Source organism: Dicentrarchus labrax, unplaced genomic scaffold (genome assembly GCF_905237075.1).
Source record: "Dicentrarchus labrax unplaced genomic scaffold, dlabrax2021, whole genome shotgun sequence".
NCBI classification, from domain to species: domain Eukaryota; kingdom Metazoa; phylum Chordata; class Actinopteri; family Moronidae; genus Dicentrarchus; species Dicentrarchus labrax.
The window spans coordinates 2,440,186-2,455,011 of record NW_026136712.1 but is presented as its reverse complement, the minus strand read 5'-3'; the positions used below and the strand labels follow the sequence as shown (position 1 = coordinate 2,455,011).

At 41.5% G+C, this 14,826-nt stretch overlaps 2 protein-coding genes across 4 annotated transcripts in view; one reads left to right on the top strand and one right to left on the bottom strand.

Annotated features, from left to right (window-relative positions):
* The first annotated feature begins 695 nt into the window (after nt 1-695).
* On the top strand, nt 696-5,325 carry LOC127372884 (zinc finger protein ZFP2-like). Its single transcript, XM_051416806.1, has 3 exons — nt 696-1,006; nt 2,090-2,494; nt 3,575-5,325. Exons 2-3 carry the CDS (start codon nt 2,308-2,310, stop codon nt 4,867-4,869), a joined length of 1,482 nt encoding a protein of 493 aa, XP_051272766.1. The 5' UTR covers nt 696-1,006; nt 2,090-2,307; the 3' UTR covers nt 4,870-5,325.
* LOC127372866 (AT-rich interactive domain-containing protein 5B-like) overlaps nt 3,162-14,826 on the bottom strand; it is an 88,111-nt gene continuing 76,446 nt past the window's right edge. The window contains exons 9-11 of one of the 3 annotated variants that reach the window (XM_051416751.1): nt 9,554-9,604; nt 9,442-9,523; nt 3,162-8,276 (exon numbers count right to left, since the gene is read on the bottom strand). In XM_051416751.1, the coding sequence (XP_051272711.1) occupies nt 6,255-8,276; nt 9,442-9,523; nt 9,554-9,604 (2,155 nt within the window). In that variant the 3' untranslated portion in view covers nt 3,162-6,254. Of the gene's footprint in view, nt 8,277-9,441; nt 9,605-14,826 lie in introns of all 3 variants that reach the window. The other 2 variants (XM_051416749.1, XM_051416750.1) reach the window with 2 other exon arrangements.

Here is a 14,826-nt window from a genome sequence, read left to right as displayed (position 1 = left end):
AAAGTAGCCAGGGACAAAACCAGGATGAAATGACAACTGAAGGAGGGAAAACACATGGATTACACACAAAAAGAACTAATTAACTCAATAAAAAACAAAGGTGAACCCAATCAGGGCGGTCAGACCCCCATCACGGTCTGAATCCACCCAGCCCTTGCTAGATTCTGAGGAGAACCAAGACATGTTGTTGCAGGAGGGCAGCAGACAGTCCCAGACTAATGTTTTATAAAATGTACACTTTAAATCTCTCTTCTTTTTATAAATGTGAACTTTAGCCTGCTCTAGTGTTCTTTGTTTTATGAATATACATTATAGGGAAGTGGATGACTCTTTCCTTTGGGTTCCTGCACATGTAGGGGTGGAAGGAAATGAGAAGAAGGTGGATACATTGGCAAAACAACCAGTAAAACAACAGCAAATTGACATACAAGTAAAACAGAAGTTAAAACAATCATAAAGGGTCATATGGGCTAAACTCCACAGGAATACTTGAACTTATGTAACACTGGAAGACAGTGTTTACAATATACAAGAACATGTAACGTTAGTCAAGTACATAATCGTTGAATTATTTAAATATAACTGGAATAATAGAGAGAATTTAGTCATTTATTTATTCATTTATCATATTTATTCCAGTCCAGCAGGTAGCGGTAATGCACCTACCAGCTGGTTTGCCAACCGTTATTAAAACCCGAAGAAGAAAGGGCAGCCGCTATGTTTTTAGCATAAAGACTTAACTTGACCCTGGACACTGTGTAACGTAGCGCTAGCTAGCTGTGGAGCCTTTAATGTCTGGCCAGCCGGGAATGTACCTTAATAAAGTTAAAGTCTAAGTCCAAAGCTAGTGTTGTCTAGTCAGCAGTTTGAGTTTCTCACAAGCTAACGTTAGTATGAACTACTGACTGTGTGAACTGGTGACTCAGCTAGCTAGCTAGTCTTCCTGACGCTAAAGCTGAGTCCGCTACAAGAAGAAGAAAAGAAGAAGACTGTCAGTGTCAGCAGGGTACGCTCTTTCATTCACCCGTTATTGTGGTTGACAGGACGGGGACAGCGCAGTGGTTTTTCACGTTATGTTTCGTTTAAACTACCGGAGCAACGTGTATCTCCGACAGTAGCTACAAATGGTGTGAGCGGCTAACTACGCCGAACTTCATTAAAAGTTCTTCCACTTTATCGTTTTCTAGCCGATAAACGTAACGTTACACAGTACACACACACACACACACACACACACACACACACACACACACACACACACACACACGCTGCCTCCTGAGAAATGATTCAGAATCTAGAAGTTAAACTAAACAAGCAATATAATCAGCTCTCTGACGTGAACCATATTTATATTAACATATTTGTTTGGGACAGACAATGATGTCACATCATTATGATTTTAATTTCTTTCGGTGGAAATTAAATGTGTAATGAAAATAATTATAATCCCCACTAATAGTGACTCATCTCACAATATCTAATAATAATTACCATATCGTCGGCACTGCACTAGATCTTATTTCAGCACACTATGGCCACCTGTCCTGTGCAGTCAGATCCATTTCTATCACTTCATTTTATTCATGAACGGTAAAGTAATGTCTTCTTATTGCTTGTTTGAACTGAGTAAAAGTCTAAACCCCCAAAGATATTCTCTTTACTGTCGCAGGAGGCGAACAAAAGCAGCAAAACAGAATATTTGAGAAGATTGAACAGAAACATTTTTACGATTATCAAAGTTGTTGTTCATCAGCTAATCAATAAAGAACAAATCATCTCCCTTGCATTATTTAAACAATGTGGAGAAGCTCCTCAGTTCCTCTACTGTTAGTACATTCTTTACACCCAGTGAAGTATTACAGTATTCAAATTCAAATATCAAATTCTTAAATTAATCAAATTTTCTTATTGCATTAGCAGTGCTACCTTTTTGGGTTGAGATGATTGAGAATCTGATATTGCTCCTCTCTGCGTAAAGAATTCAATAGATCTAATTTAAAACAGACACTACATCAAGGCACTTGAGAAGATCTGAATGAGCATTCTTTCTCCTGAGTAAACCATCACATTACCGTTAAATATCTTCCAGGTCTCCAGCTTATCCGCCTGGTTCTCATTGCTGACTCAGAAGCGGCCTCCTGCCAGCAGGATGTTGTGTTTGCAGACATGGCCAGAGCAAGGCGGGATCTGAGGACACAGGAACTTCAGGTGGAGCCGTGGAGCGAGCAGGATTGACGAGGAGGGTGGAGGGTACATGCCTGCTTCGTAAAGGAATACCCTGACTCTGGTTGTGGAGAACGCCTCCCCATGGTGAAAACGGCAAAGATGGAGCTGCTGAGGGCGCTCGTCAGCGAGTGTCTGTCTGCAGCCGCCCAGGAGATCTTCAGGATTGTAGAGAGAACCATTATAGAGTATGAGGAGGAAATATCCTGTTCAAAGTGGGTGGTGGACAGCCACCGCAGACTGCTGGATGTTGCCAAGTCACATAGTGAAGGTCAGTTTATTATAAGTTTGCTTTCTATAAAAAGAAACCATGACATGGATCCAATTTTAAAAAACACAGAAGTAGCTGAGCTTTAAAGGTCCAGTGTGTAACATTTAGGAGGATATATTGTCAGAAGTAGAATGTAATGTATTATAAGGAATAATAATATGTGTAATCACCTGAAAATAAGGGTTGTGTTTTCGTTACCTTAGAATGAGCTGTTTTTATCTACAGAGGGAGTGGGTCCTTAATGCTGAACACCAAGCTGATTTATCATTCCGGAAGAGTTGCAACTTTAAACAACTACTTGATTAATTGAGAAAATGATCAACAAATTCATCAATAATGAAAATAATTGTTAGCTGCAGGCCTACCTGAAATATACAAAATACTAAAACAAGTGAATCTTCTGTAACCCAGTAACATCACTTTTTATATAATCTTAACCTATTTTTAACCTGTTGTTTAGTTGTTTTTTTGACAATGTAATGATCATGAAATAATTATTACATCTGCAGCTCAGCAGCTTGGTAATGACTTCTGCTGAACATAGTATTTATTCGCTATCAAATGTCATAGTTCAGTTCAGTTGTCTGACAAGGAATGGAATTTAACAGGCTGCCTCCCTCCCTCGCTCTCTAACTGCAAACACACAAATTACTACTTTTGCTGTGTATTTCATTAAAAATGTATTTATTAAATCGGCAATAAATACAGGCATTTACATTCACGAGTGAGTGAATTTCACGTTTCAGAGACGCAAGCTGCTCCATTAAGAACAGACCTGGAGCCTAAAGATAGCAGAGCAAGGGAAAGAACCATGTGTACACTGGCTGTACGTAGTGCTGTCTCATTTGATGCCTGTAGCACACACATAGACAGAAAGACTTGCTAAAGCACAGGAGCCAGTGTGCCGATCTGGGAAGTGTGTGTGAAAATTGTTCGGTGTGTGGGCTCACATAGACAACAATGGGTGTGTGGGTGCCACATTGTTTGTCGTCAGCATGTGTTGCGGTTCAGTTACATTCTTCAAACAGTAATCTAACTCATGAATCTGTGAAATAAATATTGTCCTCTAATTCCTTTCAGACTCTCTCCGGATGTCTGCCACAGATGTGAGGTTGCAGTCTGGTCAACAGCTGCCTGCCGCCAGGGTGAACCTCAGTGCATGCTGGGAACCAGAAAACAACAGGTCAGAGCTGACAGAAGACGGCCCCAACATGAACAGCACTCGTCCAGACTCCTCTCCTGCCAGTGGCAACGATCCAAGTGAACAGGAGATACTGATTGATATTGAGGATGATGATGTGAAGCAGGAGTGTGACCTGAACACGCCTTTAAAAATTCTCAAAGTGAAGAAACCATTTAGATGTCCCATTTGCCTGAGTGGCTTTTCTTCCAAAAAGACTATGGTGCGACACATCAAAAAGCACCCAGAGGAAAAATCATCCTCGTACCAGTGCCAGTTCTGTGCGCGCACCTTCTGCCACAAGTCTGAGTTCATCATCCATGCCAGGACACACAAAGGTGCCAGACCATACAAGTGCCAAGAGTGTGACAAAAGCTTTGACCAGAGGGACAGTCTGCTTGTTCACAGACAAAAACACACTGAGGAGAAACCATATCAGTGTTCTAGTGAAAAGGTGGATGCACTCAGGTCAGTGACACCTGCTGGTAGGACCGAAGAATGGCTGGACTCCAGACAGGATGAATCTGGCATTAAGAAATTTCCTCTTCCTCTTACCATCACTCCCTATGATAAAAGTGAGTTCGATCAGGAGTCGCTGCAGCCCCTCTGTCTTTACCAGATCCAGACCGTCGCTGATATAGATAAAGACACCCCAGCTGCGGTTCCAGTCGATCACATTAAGACTGAGCTGGCTGGAGCTGATGGTGGTGTATCAGATGGCCCCACAGATGATCGGCCGCTCCTCTCAGTGAATCAAGGCGAGACAGAGCCCAAACACCTCAATGTAAAAAACATCCTTCCGAGAAGACCTTCGGCAAATTCCACCGAACTCATCGTTCAGTTCGAAGCAGGAACGGCACAGAAACCCTACAAATGTCCATGCTGCACCAAATGTTTCTCCCTCACTAAGACTTTAATAAGACACGTAAAGATCCACACAGAGGACAAACCGTATCAGTGCCAGTTCTGTGGGAGGAACTTCTGTCAGAAGTCGGACCTGGTCAATCACACGAGGATACACACAGGAGAAAGACCATATCAGTGCCAAGAATGTCACAAATCGTTCGCGCAGAAAGGCAACCTGGTGGTCCACATGAGGAAACATACAGGAGAGAAACCGTATCAGTGCCAAGAGTGCAGCTGCAGCTTTGGCCAGAAGGCGTCTTTAGACTGCCACATGCAGAGCCACTCATAGTTGGCAGGTTTGTCCAAAGACTGGCAGTCAGACCTCAGTACCAGTTTTGGTACAGTTCATGAGAAGCCGATACTGTGTATTCGACAAGGCTCACTCTGGAAACACACTGTTATTACTGACAACAAAAATTCAACAAGTAGCAGCTGACAGTGGGAGGGACTGTTTTTAACTTCTGAATCATAGGGTGGGAAACGTTACTTCTGATCATATTTATGGCTGCCAGAAGAAACCAGTGTAGCAGAACCTTCCTGTACAAGCATGTGTTTGTGTAGGGAAATTGTGGAGAATGGGAAAATGATTTTTGTGAGGCCTGTATTTTACAAATCCTTATATTGTATTCAAAGATTTTTATTTATTATAAGGTTATGACATTATCTGGTTGTTTTGTAATAATATGATTTTGCAAAAATATGTGAGGAATGTGTGTTTTTACATAAAATATAAAACTGTGTGAAAGCAAGCTTCTATCTCAGTGTATCCTAAGGAAAGCTACTGTGTGTACAAGCTGGTGACACTGATATTAGGTGCTCTGGGAGAATTTCATTTTATACATTTGACCTGTGTTTCATGCCATAACGTCGGAAGAATCATGATATGACCTTATATAATCTTGTTTGCCACAAGTAAATAATCATAACAACATACATTTACACCCACTCTATAAAAGTGACATAAAATAACAAAATCTCTAAATACAACCATGGTGACGGGCCTTTTTCACAGCAGACATTCTGACCTGGCACAGTAGGAAAAGCACAGGTGTTACTGACATTAACGATGACTCTGTTCTTTTCAGGTGTCAGGCGACAGTGAGCTAGTGCTGGGTGGATGAAGCTTTGAGGCTTTCTCCCCGTATATGTGGAAAAAAAGATTTGGAGCTTTCGTTTGTTTTGTTGAACACAGCAAGCACAGTGACATCTGGTAGTCAGCAGAATCCATAAGCCCTTCAAGACTGGGGACAAAACACAACATCCCAACTGTGAAAGACCAGGACCACCTTTATTAAATCTGTCTCCCTCCTGTTTGGAAGTGCCAACATGCACAATACAAGGGAACCTGAGAATGCAATGGAATTCACCAGTGATCACATTTATTACTCACAGCTGTGCTTTACCTACTCTGACATGTTTGTCTTTTCTGAAAAAAGTCTATTGTTGTAAAATGTTCTGTCTGTTGTAGCAAGGCAAAGACAAGACAGGTAAGGTTCTCGTATGAACCTTCTGTGAAATAAAAACTCAGAGTCAGGAGCTAACTCTGCATTATACATATCCATGTGATCCAGATGAGTATCGTTAAATTGTATTACACACACTTACGGTTGCTCACAGTAATCAGAAACAACTAGACCTGAGTAACGAGAGAGAGTAATGCCCAGAGCCACGGCCTTATGGCAGCTTGGTGCTTGGCTGAACTGAGTTTAAGTGCAGCTGGCTGGAGGTGGGCTGTGGGTTGACTGACACTGAATACAGCCTATGGTGAATCACATTCCCGTATGTTTGTTGGTAGATACGTATCGGACTGGCAGCTGTCTGATCCAATAGCTGCCTTTGTATGATCGAAGGATAGATGGCAATGGGTGGGACCATTGGGGAAACAAAGTCAGTTGATTGAGTCTTCAAGTATTGATGTGGGTTTTGGAGGTGTGAGTCCGAAGAGTGCGGTTGGTCCATAGCATAGGGAATGCTCAAGGTGTTCCTGCATAGGTCCCGAACCTGAGTGAGTGCAAGGGTTCTTGCGGGTATAAGGGTGTCGGGGATTTGAGAAATAGGTTTGAGAAGGAAGAAGGAGGAGGCAGCTGGACCACCCTCCACCTCCTCTGCATTTTCTCTCCCAAAACTATTATCCAATTCCTTGGGTGACTCGATCTTCCTAGAAGGAGACAAGGAAAGGAGGTCTTTAGGAGCTGGTGTAACAGCTTGCCTCCTCCTCTTTGAGATGTGGTTTCCAAGCTCGTTGAAGGGTCGTGCACCACAGATATTGTGCAGCAATTTGTTGTAGAGTGCCGTTTCAAATTGTTTTTGCTCTCCCTCGTCTCCTGCTTCCTGTTTCTTTACTCCTCCTCCATTGTGGACTGTACCATTCACGGCTTCCTCAGTGGCTCTAGTAAAGGATTCAACTGCTGGGTGTTGTCTGGGACTGCATGTGTTTGCAGGAGCCACCAGGACTGGGGGAACTTGCCTTGCTATAGAATAATGTGCAATATTGATGGCTGTGAGTCCATTCTGAGAGAGCATTGGGGTACTCTTGCAGAACACTTGAGGGGGACAGGCAGTGTAGGAATGGGTAAGTGGTTTAGGAGAGGACTTTGGGAGACTTAGATCTGTGGGTTGCTCATTAAATGCTGTTGTTCTTGGATTGCAGTATTTTTCCAGGTCAGAATGGGCGGAGTACTTTGAAACATCAGCAGACTGAAGGAATCCCACCAAGCTAGCGGGGTCTCTTGAGAGAGTAGCTCCCTGCTCATGATGTTGTTTAGATCCATCATGAACTAACTCAGCATCAATCACCCCATCACCTTTATCAGCTGCCCTGTGCCAATGATGAGGCTGTGAGCAGGATGAGGAGAGATCCTTGTGGAAGCCTTGAGGTGTCCAGCTGGATTTGGGCATCTTAGGAGTGACCAGAGGTGACAGAGGACACCGAGGCTGTTTTTGATGGGGGAGAGAAGGGAGCACATGATGGAAATGTCCGTGAGAATATAATGGAAGAGGTGTGCTTGCTTTAATCTCTGTTGCTCTATCTTTCTCGACTTTGAAACTTTGCACATGCTGTATCACCGAAGGGCGACTGAGTTCCACCACTGAGGAATTTGAGCCTACAACTGGTTGCTCTGCTGCCTCTTCCGTTATACAACTGGTTAAACTTGAGTTAATGAGTAGAGGGGGCTGGTCAAAGTTGGAACGACCGTGGATTTTCTTGGCCAGTGGAGACATAATCGCATTGCTAACCCCAGAGGAGTCGAAGAGAGTTGTGAAGCCTGAAGAAGTGTCCTCTGTCCTTGGTAGTTCGGCTTGTTCACTGGGGGGTTCTGGGATTGTTGGAGATTTCAGGTTTCTTGGTTTCTCAATATGGCCCTGATCCTGTAATGGTACTTGCTGATGCTGCCACAGATCCACCGCTGAGTGGGCATGGTTGAAAATCTTTGGAGCAGCAAGTGGAAATACACTCTTGTTGTCCTTTGTCACTAGAGAAGTTGTCAGGTAGGAGGGGTCACACCCACTATACCTCCTCTTCCTCTTCACCTTATCTTCCTGTTCCAGCATCGGCTGGATCTCGGTTTCATTCTGACAATCCTGTGTTAGCCTTCCTCTTTTTCTCAAACTATGTGAAGGCTGTAGGGGATCCAAACGGGTGATGCAGATTTGGGGTTCAAGTTTCAGCTGAGAATTCTGTTCCATTAACTCCTGCTAAGAGAAAAGAGGGAGGCAGACAAGAAAAACAAATGAATTTAGAAATACAGAAAATCTGTAAATGAGACATAAGAAAATATGTGGGCAAAGTGCTTAATGAATGTGGCTACAAAAAAGGGAGAGAACGAGTAACCTTAATTATCTTGGCTTGCTTGTAAAGAATACTGTAGGTACACAACTATATCTTTTACTCACTCACTAAAAGGTTCAGTGTGTAACATTTATGAGGATCTATTGTCAGAAATAAAATATAATATTCATGATTGATATGGTATGATTTCATTAGTGTATAATCACCTGAAAATAGGAATAGAATAAGCTGTTTACACCTACAAAAAGGAGTGGGTCCTCTTCTACAGAGGCTTTTTTTGTGGCCACCATAATGTTTGGTGTTTATACATGCTTGGAAGGGGAGGGTGTATCCTGTGAGGGAGGGTGAGGCGAGGAGGTTGTAATCTGTTATCGCATAAGGAAACACTTCGGTATTAGTGCTTGAGGAGCTCACCAGGAGTAAAAAAGCATTCAAACTAGTGTAGACTGGTCCATAACATCTAGTAAGTAACATCACTTTTTAAATAATTTATTTATATTAAATTATTACATACTGGTCCTTTAACTAGCTGAATACCACAGGAATAGCAGTATTCCATCCTTGGAGTTTTGTTTGACAAAGCAATTACAAAATGCTTAAAATTGATGTTTGAATCAGAAAATGAGGTTGATGAAACAGGTTTTTGTTATAAATTCATAATTTTCATAGTTGATATACATTTCCTGCTGCTTTAATTGTACTAATTGCCTTTTACTGTAGTATAGAGGCAAAGACAGGCATAATGGTTATTTTTTGAAACAACTTATTTTAAATTAAATGAGACATTTAGTGGTAGAAAGGAAGCTTATATGTTAGATTAATGGACTTTCTGAACATCAGCATATTTCACCTGAATATCAAGTGTGCTTTACACCTCACATGTGACCTTTTGCACTGTTCATTGAGAATGTGGAGTTAAAATAGGGCCTGAGGTTATGTTCTTATCTGTGTATGCATGTTCTGATGCACATGTTATCAGCTTACATTCTGATGTTATGAACCACTAATCCACATGACGGAAGCAAAGACAATGAAATGATGGGTGAACTGACAGATAACTAAGAGACTCACTAGTCTGCTGTGATCCTCATTCTTATCAGGACTTGGCTTGGTCTTCAGGATGGGGGTACAGACACTATTGGATGATTCTTTGTCTGAGCCCGCCTCCTGTTTCCTGGGTTTGACGGTCTTGTCCTCCTCACCTCTGATGAACTTCTCATAGGGCAGGATGAGTCTGGAGAAGAGATGACCACAAATCTCTCACAAATATCTCAATAGTTAAAAGATAGATAAATAGATAAAAGCTACTGCAAACTGTAACTGCTTGTTGATCGGATCAGGACATCCCTAGTTCTATAGGTACCCACAAATCTCCTTTTGCAGACATGACCACTTAATGCTAATCGCATGCAGTTTTTTGAATGTAGTATAAATATATTTTTGCCAAGTGTATTTGAATATTTCATACTGGGGTCCCTAGAGTGTATTGGAATGGCATAAATAGGGAATGGTGGACACATACTTCATGCCACCCCTGCATAAGTCAGTGCCCCACTTGTGCCACCTAAAAAGAAAAACGATGGGTTCTTTCAGGACATTGTGAGGTCACAGTGAAGTTGACCTTTTGGATAGAACATTTCATCAGTTAATAATTTTATCCTATTAGATGTGTGTGAAACATTACTTCAAGGCTGGATTACTGCAACTCTTTATTATCAGGTTGCCCCAATAAGTCTATTAAAACGCTCCAATTAATTCAGAACGCTGCAGCACGAGTACTGACAGGAACTAGAAAACGAGATCACATCTCTCCTGTACTAGCTACTCTGCACTGGCTCCCTGTAAAATGTAGAATTGAATTTAAAATCCTCCTCCTCACCTATAAAGCTCTTCATGGTCAGGGCCCTTCATATCTTAAAGAGCTCATAGTACCCTATTACCCCTCTAGAACACTACGTTCTCTGAATGCTGGGCTACTTGTGGTTCCTATAGTCTCTAAAAGTAGAACAGGAGCCAGAGCCTTCAGTTACCAAGCTCCTCTCCTGTGGAACCAGCTTCCAGTTGTGGTTCTGGAGGCAGACACCCTCACCACATTCAAGAGTAGGCTTAAGACATTCCTCTTTGATAAAGCTTATAGTTAGGGCTGGATCAGGTGAGTCCTGAACCATCCCTTAGTTATGCTGCTATAGGCCTAGACTATCGGGGGATTTCCCATGGTGCACTGAGCTCCTCTCTTCCTCTCTCTTTCTGCACTCATTCATGTTCCATTAATGCATGTTACTGACTTCACTTCTTCCCCGGAGTTCTTGTGCTTTCTCGTCTCGCAGGTTCTCATGGATCCTGGTGGAGCCTCCTACCATGGTCCTGCTTGACTGCCATTGCTAATATCACTGATATTATTGTTAGGATTATTATTACTTTTATTATTACTACAGTTACTATTATTACTATTGTCACTGCTCATTGTCCCCCATCGTTGTTGTTGTCATGTTCATCATCAGTCACTACTATTAGTGTAGTTGTTGCTACTGTTGTTGCTGTGCACCTGTCTGTGTGTCTGTCTCTCTCTCTCTCTCTCTGTGTCTCTGTGTCTCTCTCTCTCTCTCTCTCTCTCTCTCAAATTCAAAATGGGCTTTATTGGCATGAAAGTTTTTAAAAAAACAATATTGCCAAAGCAAATCATTCAAATACAATACAATAAATCAAAGATATACACATTATGAACATTATATTAGTTATATACAGAGTGTGTGTGTGTGTGTGTGTGTGTGTGTGTGTGTGTGTGCGCCTCGATCACTTACTGTCCCTCAGGTTGTAGCATGTTAATATATACTGGGCAGCAAGGTGTGCCCGCTCTCCTTCTCCGAGGATTATTTTTAATTTGGAGAGGTCGTTCAGCTCTTTGATATCTGGTATCAAAGAGCTGAACTTGTTCAAATACATTTTTCTCGTATCATTTAATTTTGTACATTGTAGGAGAAAGTGCATCTCTGTCTCAACCTCACCTGTCAAACAGTGACCACATTTTCTGTTTTCTTTTGGTTGCCATGATTTTTTGTGTCTTCCTGTATTGATTGGCAGTTTGTGGTCACTGAGCCTGTACTAGGTTAGGATCTGTCTCTGCTTTCTATCTCTGACAGTAGAGAGATATTCTGCTCATTCATAATCTCTTTTAAGGGCAAGATAACATTCCAGTCTGCTTTGGCTTTTAGTTGTTTCTTCCCAATGGTCCAGATAGCTTTCTTTACATTGTGCTATAATTTGAATTACCCTGATTACTGTTTGTAGAGCAGTGTTGTTGTGAGGCTGGTCAGAGTGTGTCTGAGAGGGGGCAGTTAGCCTCAGTACCAACTAACATAGGGGACTCTTTTCTGGGCTCAGCTCTTGGGTTTGGAGGGCTTTGGAGTGGAGGGTGTCTCTGGGGCTGGATTTCAGGTGGTTAAAGAAGTTGAGTGTTCTCTTCTGAATGTTAATTATCAGTGGGTATCTGCCTAATTCTGCTCTACATGCATTTGTTGGTGTGTTTCTGTGTACGTGTAAAATGTATCTGCAGAATTCTGCATGTAGAGATTCTGTTGGATGTTTTTCCCAACAGTTAAAGCTCTGATGACTGAGTGGACCCCATACTTCACTACTGTACAGCGCAATGGGCTGGATGACACTATCAAATATTTTAAGCCAGATTTTTATTGGAATATGGAAATCATAAAATGTTCTCTTAATTGCATATAGAGCTCTTTGAGCTTTTTCTTTTAGTGCATTCACTGCCATGTTGAAACTCCCTGATGCTGGGGCGTTTTTGAAAGATCATGACATTGGTTTTCTTCATGTTCACTGCCAGGGCCCAGTTCTGACAGTACTTTTCTACTACGTCCAGCTGTAGCTGTAGTCCTTGTTTAGTAGGAGACAGTAGAACAAGGTCATCAGCATAAAACAGAGACTTCACCTCTCTATCTAGGAGGGAGAGGCCCGGAGCAGCACATTTATCTAACTCAACAGCCAGTTCATTTATATACACATTAAATAAAGTCGGACTTATATTGCAACCCCGCCTCTGGGGGAAGAAATCAGTTAGTTTGTCTCCAATTTTAACAGCACACGTTTTCCAAATACATCGATTTAACCAGATCATATATTTTGCCACCTATACCACATTTTAAAAGTCTGTAATAGAGCCCTTAATGCCAAATAGAGTCGAAAGCTTTCTTGAAATCAATAAAGCAGGTGAATATTTTTCCATTCTCAGTTTGTTGTACATGTTTGTTGATTAAAGTGTGAAGGGTATATACATGGTCGGTGGTGCGGTGTTTTGGGAGGAAGCCAATCTGACTTTTACTTAAGATTAACTGATCCTCAAGGAAATCCAGTATTCTTGTATTAAGAATACTACAGAATAGTTTACCTTGACAGCTGCTGACACAGATGCCACGGTAGTTATTAGGGTCTGATTTGTCCCCACTCTTATGAATGGGGGAAATGAGCCCTTTCCACCAGATGTTGGGAAAACATCCTGCCTGTAGTATAATATTGAACAAATGTAACACTGCACCCTGCATTTCTGGGGTGCTGCTTTTGAGCATTTCGTTTCTAGTGCTGTCTGGACCACAAGCTTTCCTTGGCTTCAGACATTTTTTCAGACACGTTATTTCTTCCCAAGTAATTTCTAAATCAAGGGGGTTTTGGTTGTCTTTAATTGTTTCTTCTAACTTTTGGAGTTTTTCTTTCATAATACACTGATCTGAATTAATTTGATTGATTGGTATGTCTTTGTACAGATTTTCAAAATGTGATCTCCAGATGTCACCGTTTTGGATGGGTAATGTCTGCTGTTGCTTTGTGTTGAAGTTGTTCCACATATCCCAGAATCAAGTTTCAATTGGGTATAATTTTGTTTTTTGAGCCTAATTGTGTATTTATATGTATTTAAAATTTCATTGTATCGAATGTGCAGGGCTGGGTTGTTCGGTTGGCGATGTTTCTCATTTGCTATTTTTCTCAGCTCTTTTCTGATTGTTTTGCATTCTTGATCAAACCATTTGTCAGTATTTTGCCTTTTAACAGGTCTCCGTCTTTGCTTTATGAGGTAAGCCCTAATAGCTTCCTTATGAAATATCATATTGATATCCTCAATGGCCTTGTTTACCCCATCTCTGGTAGGGACATATTGATTCTGAGTATATATTGATATGTAATTCATCAGATCAGGGGAGTTTAAAGCCTTGATGAATTTGTCTCCACTGTCTGGGGCCCATCTGTAAGAAGGATTTAATTTATACAGCTTACTGGGTTCCCTTTTTCTGTCACTAATTTGACCTGACAATTTAAAGAACACATTAATTTGGTTGTGGTCTGAAGAATTGCTGTCTGACAGTGAATGCACTCACTCACGATAGTTAAGGGGTCCATGTCAGTGATTGCATAGTCTACAACACTAGACCCAAGAGCTGAGGAGTATGTGAACCTCCCTAAAGAGTCCCCTCTGAACCTACCATTAACTATGTACAGGCCTAAGGCCCGACAGAGATGCAATATCTCCCTGCCACTTTGATTTAACATTGAGTCAAGGTTATTCCGATGGGTGATGTTTGGTGTGGTAAACAGGGGGGCCTGACCAAATACATGGTTGTTGCCCTGTGTGTCAGTGATATCAGGTTCAATTCCTGTACGTCCATTTAGATCTCCAGTTAGAAGTACATTTCCCTGGGCCTGGAAATAGGTGATTTCTGAATTTAGGGTGTCAAAAATGTCCTCTTCAAAATAAGGAGAATCCACTGGGGGTATGTAAATTGCACAGAGGTATATTGATTATGCCTAGGGTTTGATCTAACCTCAACCAAATGTGCGATTTACCCTGTTTTACTGGTGAGATCTGATTGTAAAGATCTCTATTATACCACACCAAAATCCCCCCTGATGTTCTGCCCTTGTGTATGTTTTTTAGTTTTATGGATAGCACCATGACTTCATTATATCCTGGGGGACAGCGAGTGAGCAAATCATCTTGACACAATGATATCAACGTCTTTGATAGATTTCATGAACTCAGGGTTTCCACTCTTCAGCTCAAAGGTTGAGGAGTGGAGACCCTGAATATTCCAACAGCTTATATGGAATGAATGCATCAAAAAAGAAAACACACAAAATGAACCTGTATAGTGAGACAAAGATTTAAAAATCTTCTATCTATATATTTATATTATATATATTGGGATATTAATTCCATGGAGATGTACTATTTTCAATAATATTACCATTGTACTGACTACTACTATTGCTATTACTATTACTAACTAACAAATATATGTCCATGTTGTTTTGTAACTCAAATGGGAAAGTGCTCTGAGTAAATATATCTTAGCTGGACAGAAGCCGGATGCACAGGGTGTGCAGCATCTCCCTGATGTCTCTCAGCTCACAGGTAGCGGGGGGAGGGGCTGTGACAGCAGGCCGGGCTAC

Bases quoted from the DNA above. Each gene is read 5' to 3' on its own strand.
- LOC127372884 (XM_051416806.1), top strand. From the start codon at position 2,308: ATGGTGAAAACGGCAAAGATGGAGCTGCTGAGGGCGCTCGTCAGCGAG. The intron at 2,495-3,574 runs GTCAGTTTATTA...AATTCCTTTCAG, and splicing joins TGCCAAGTCACATAGTGAAG to ACTCTCTCCGGATGTCTGCC.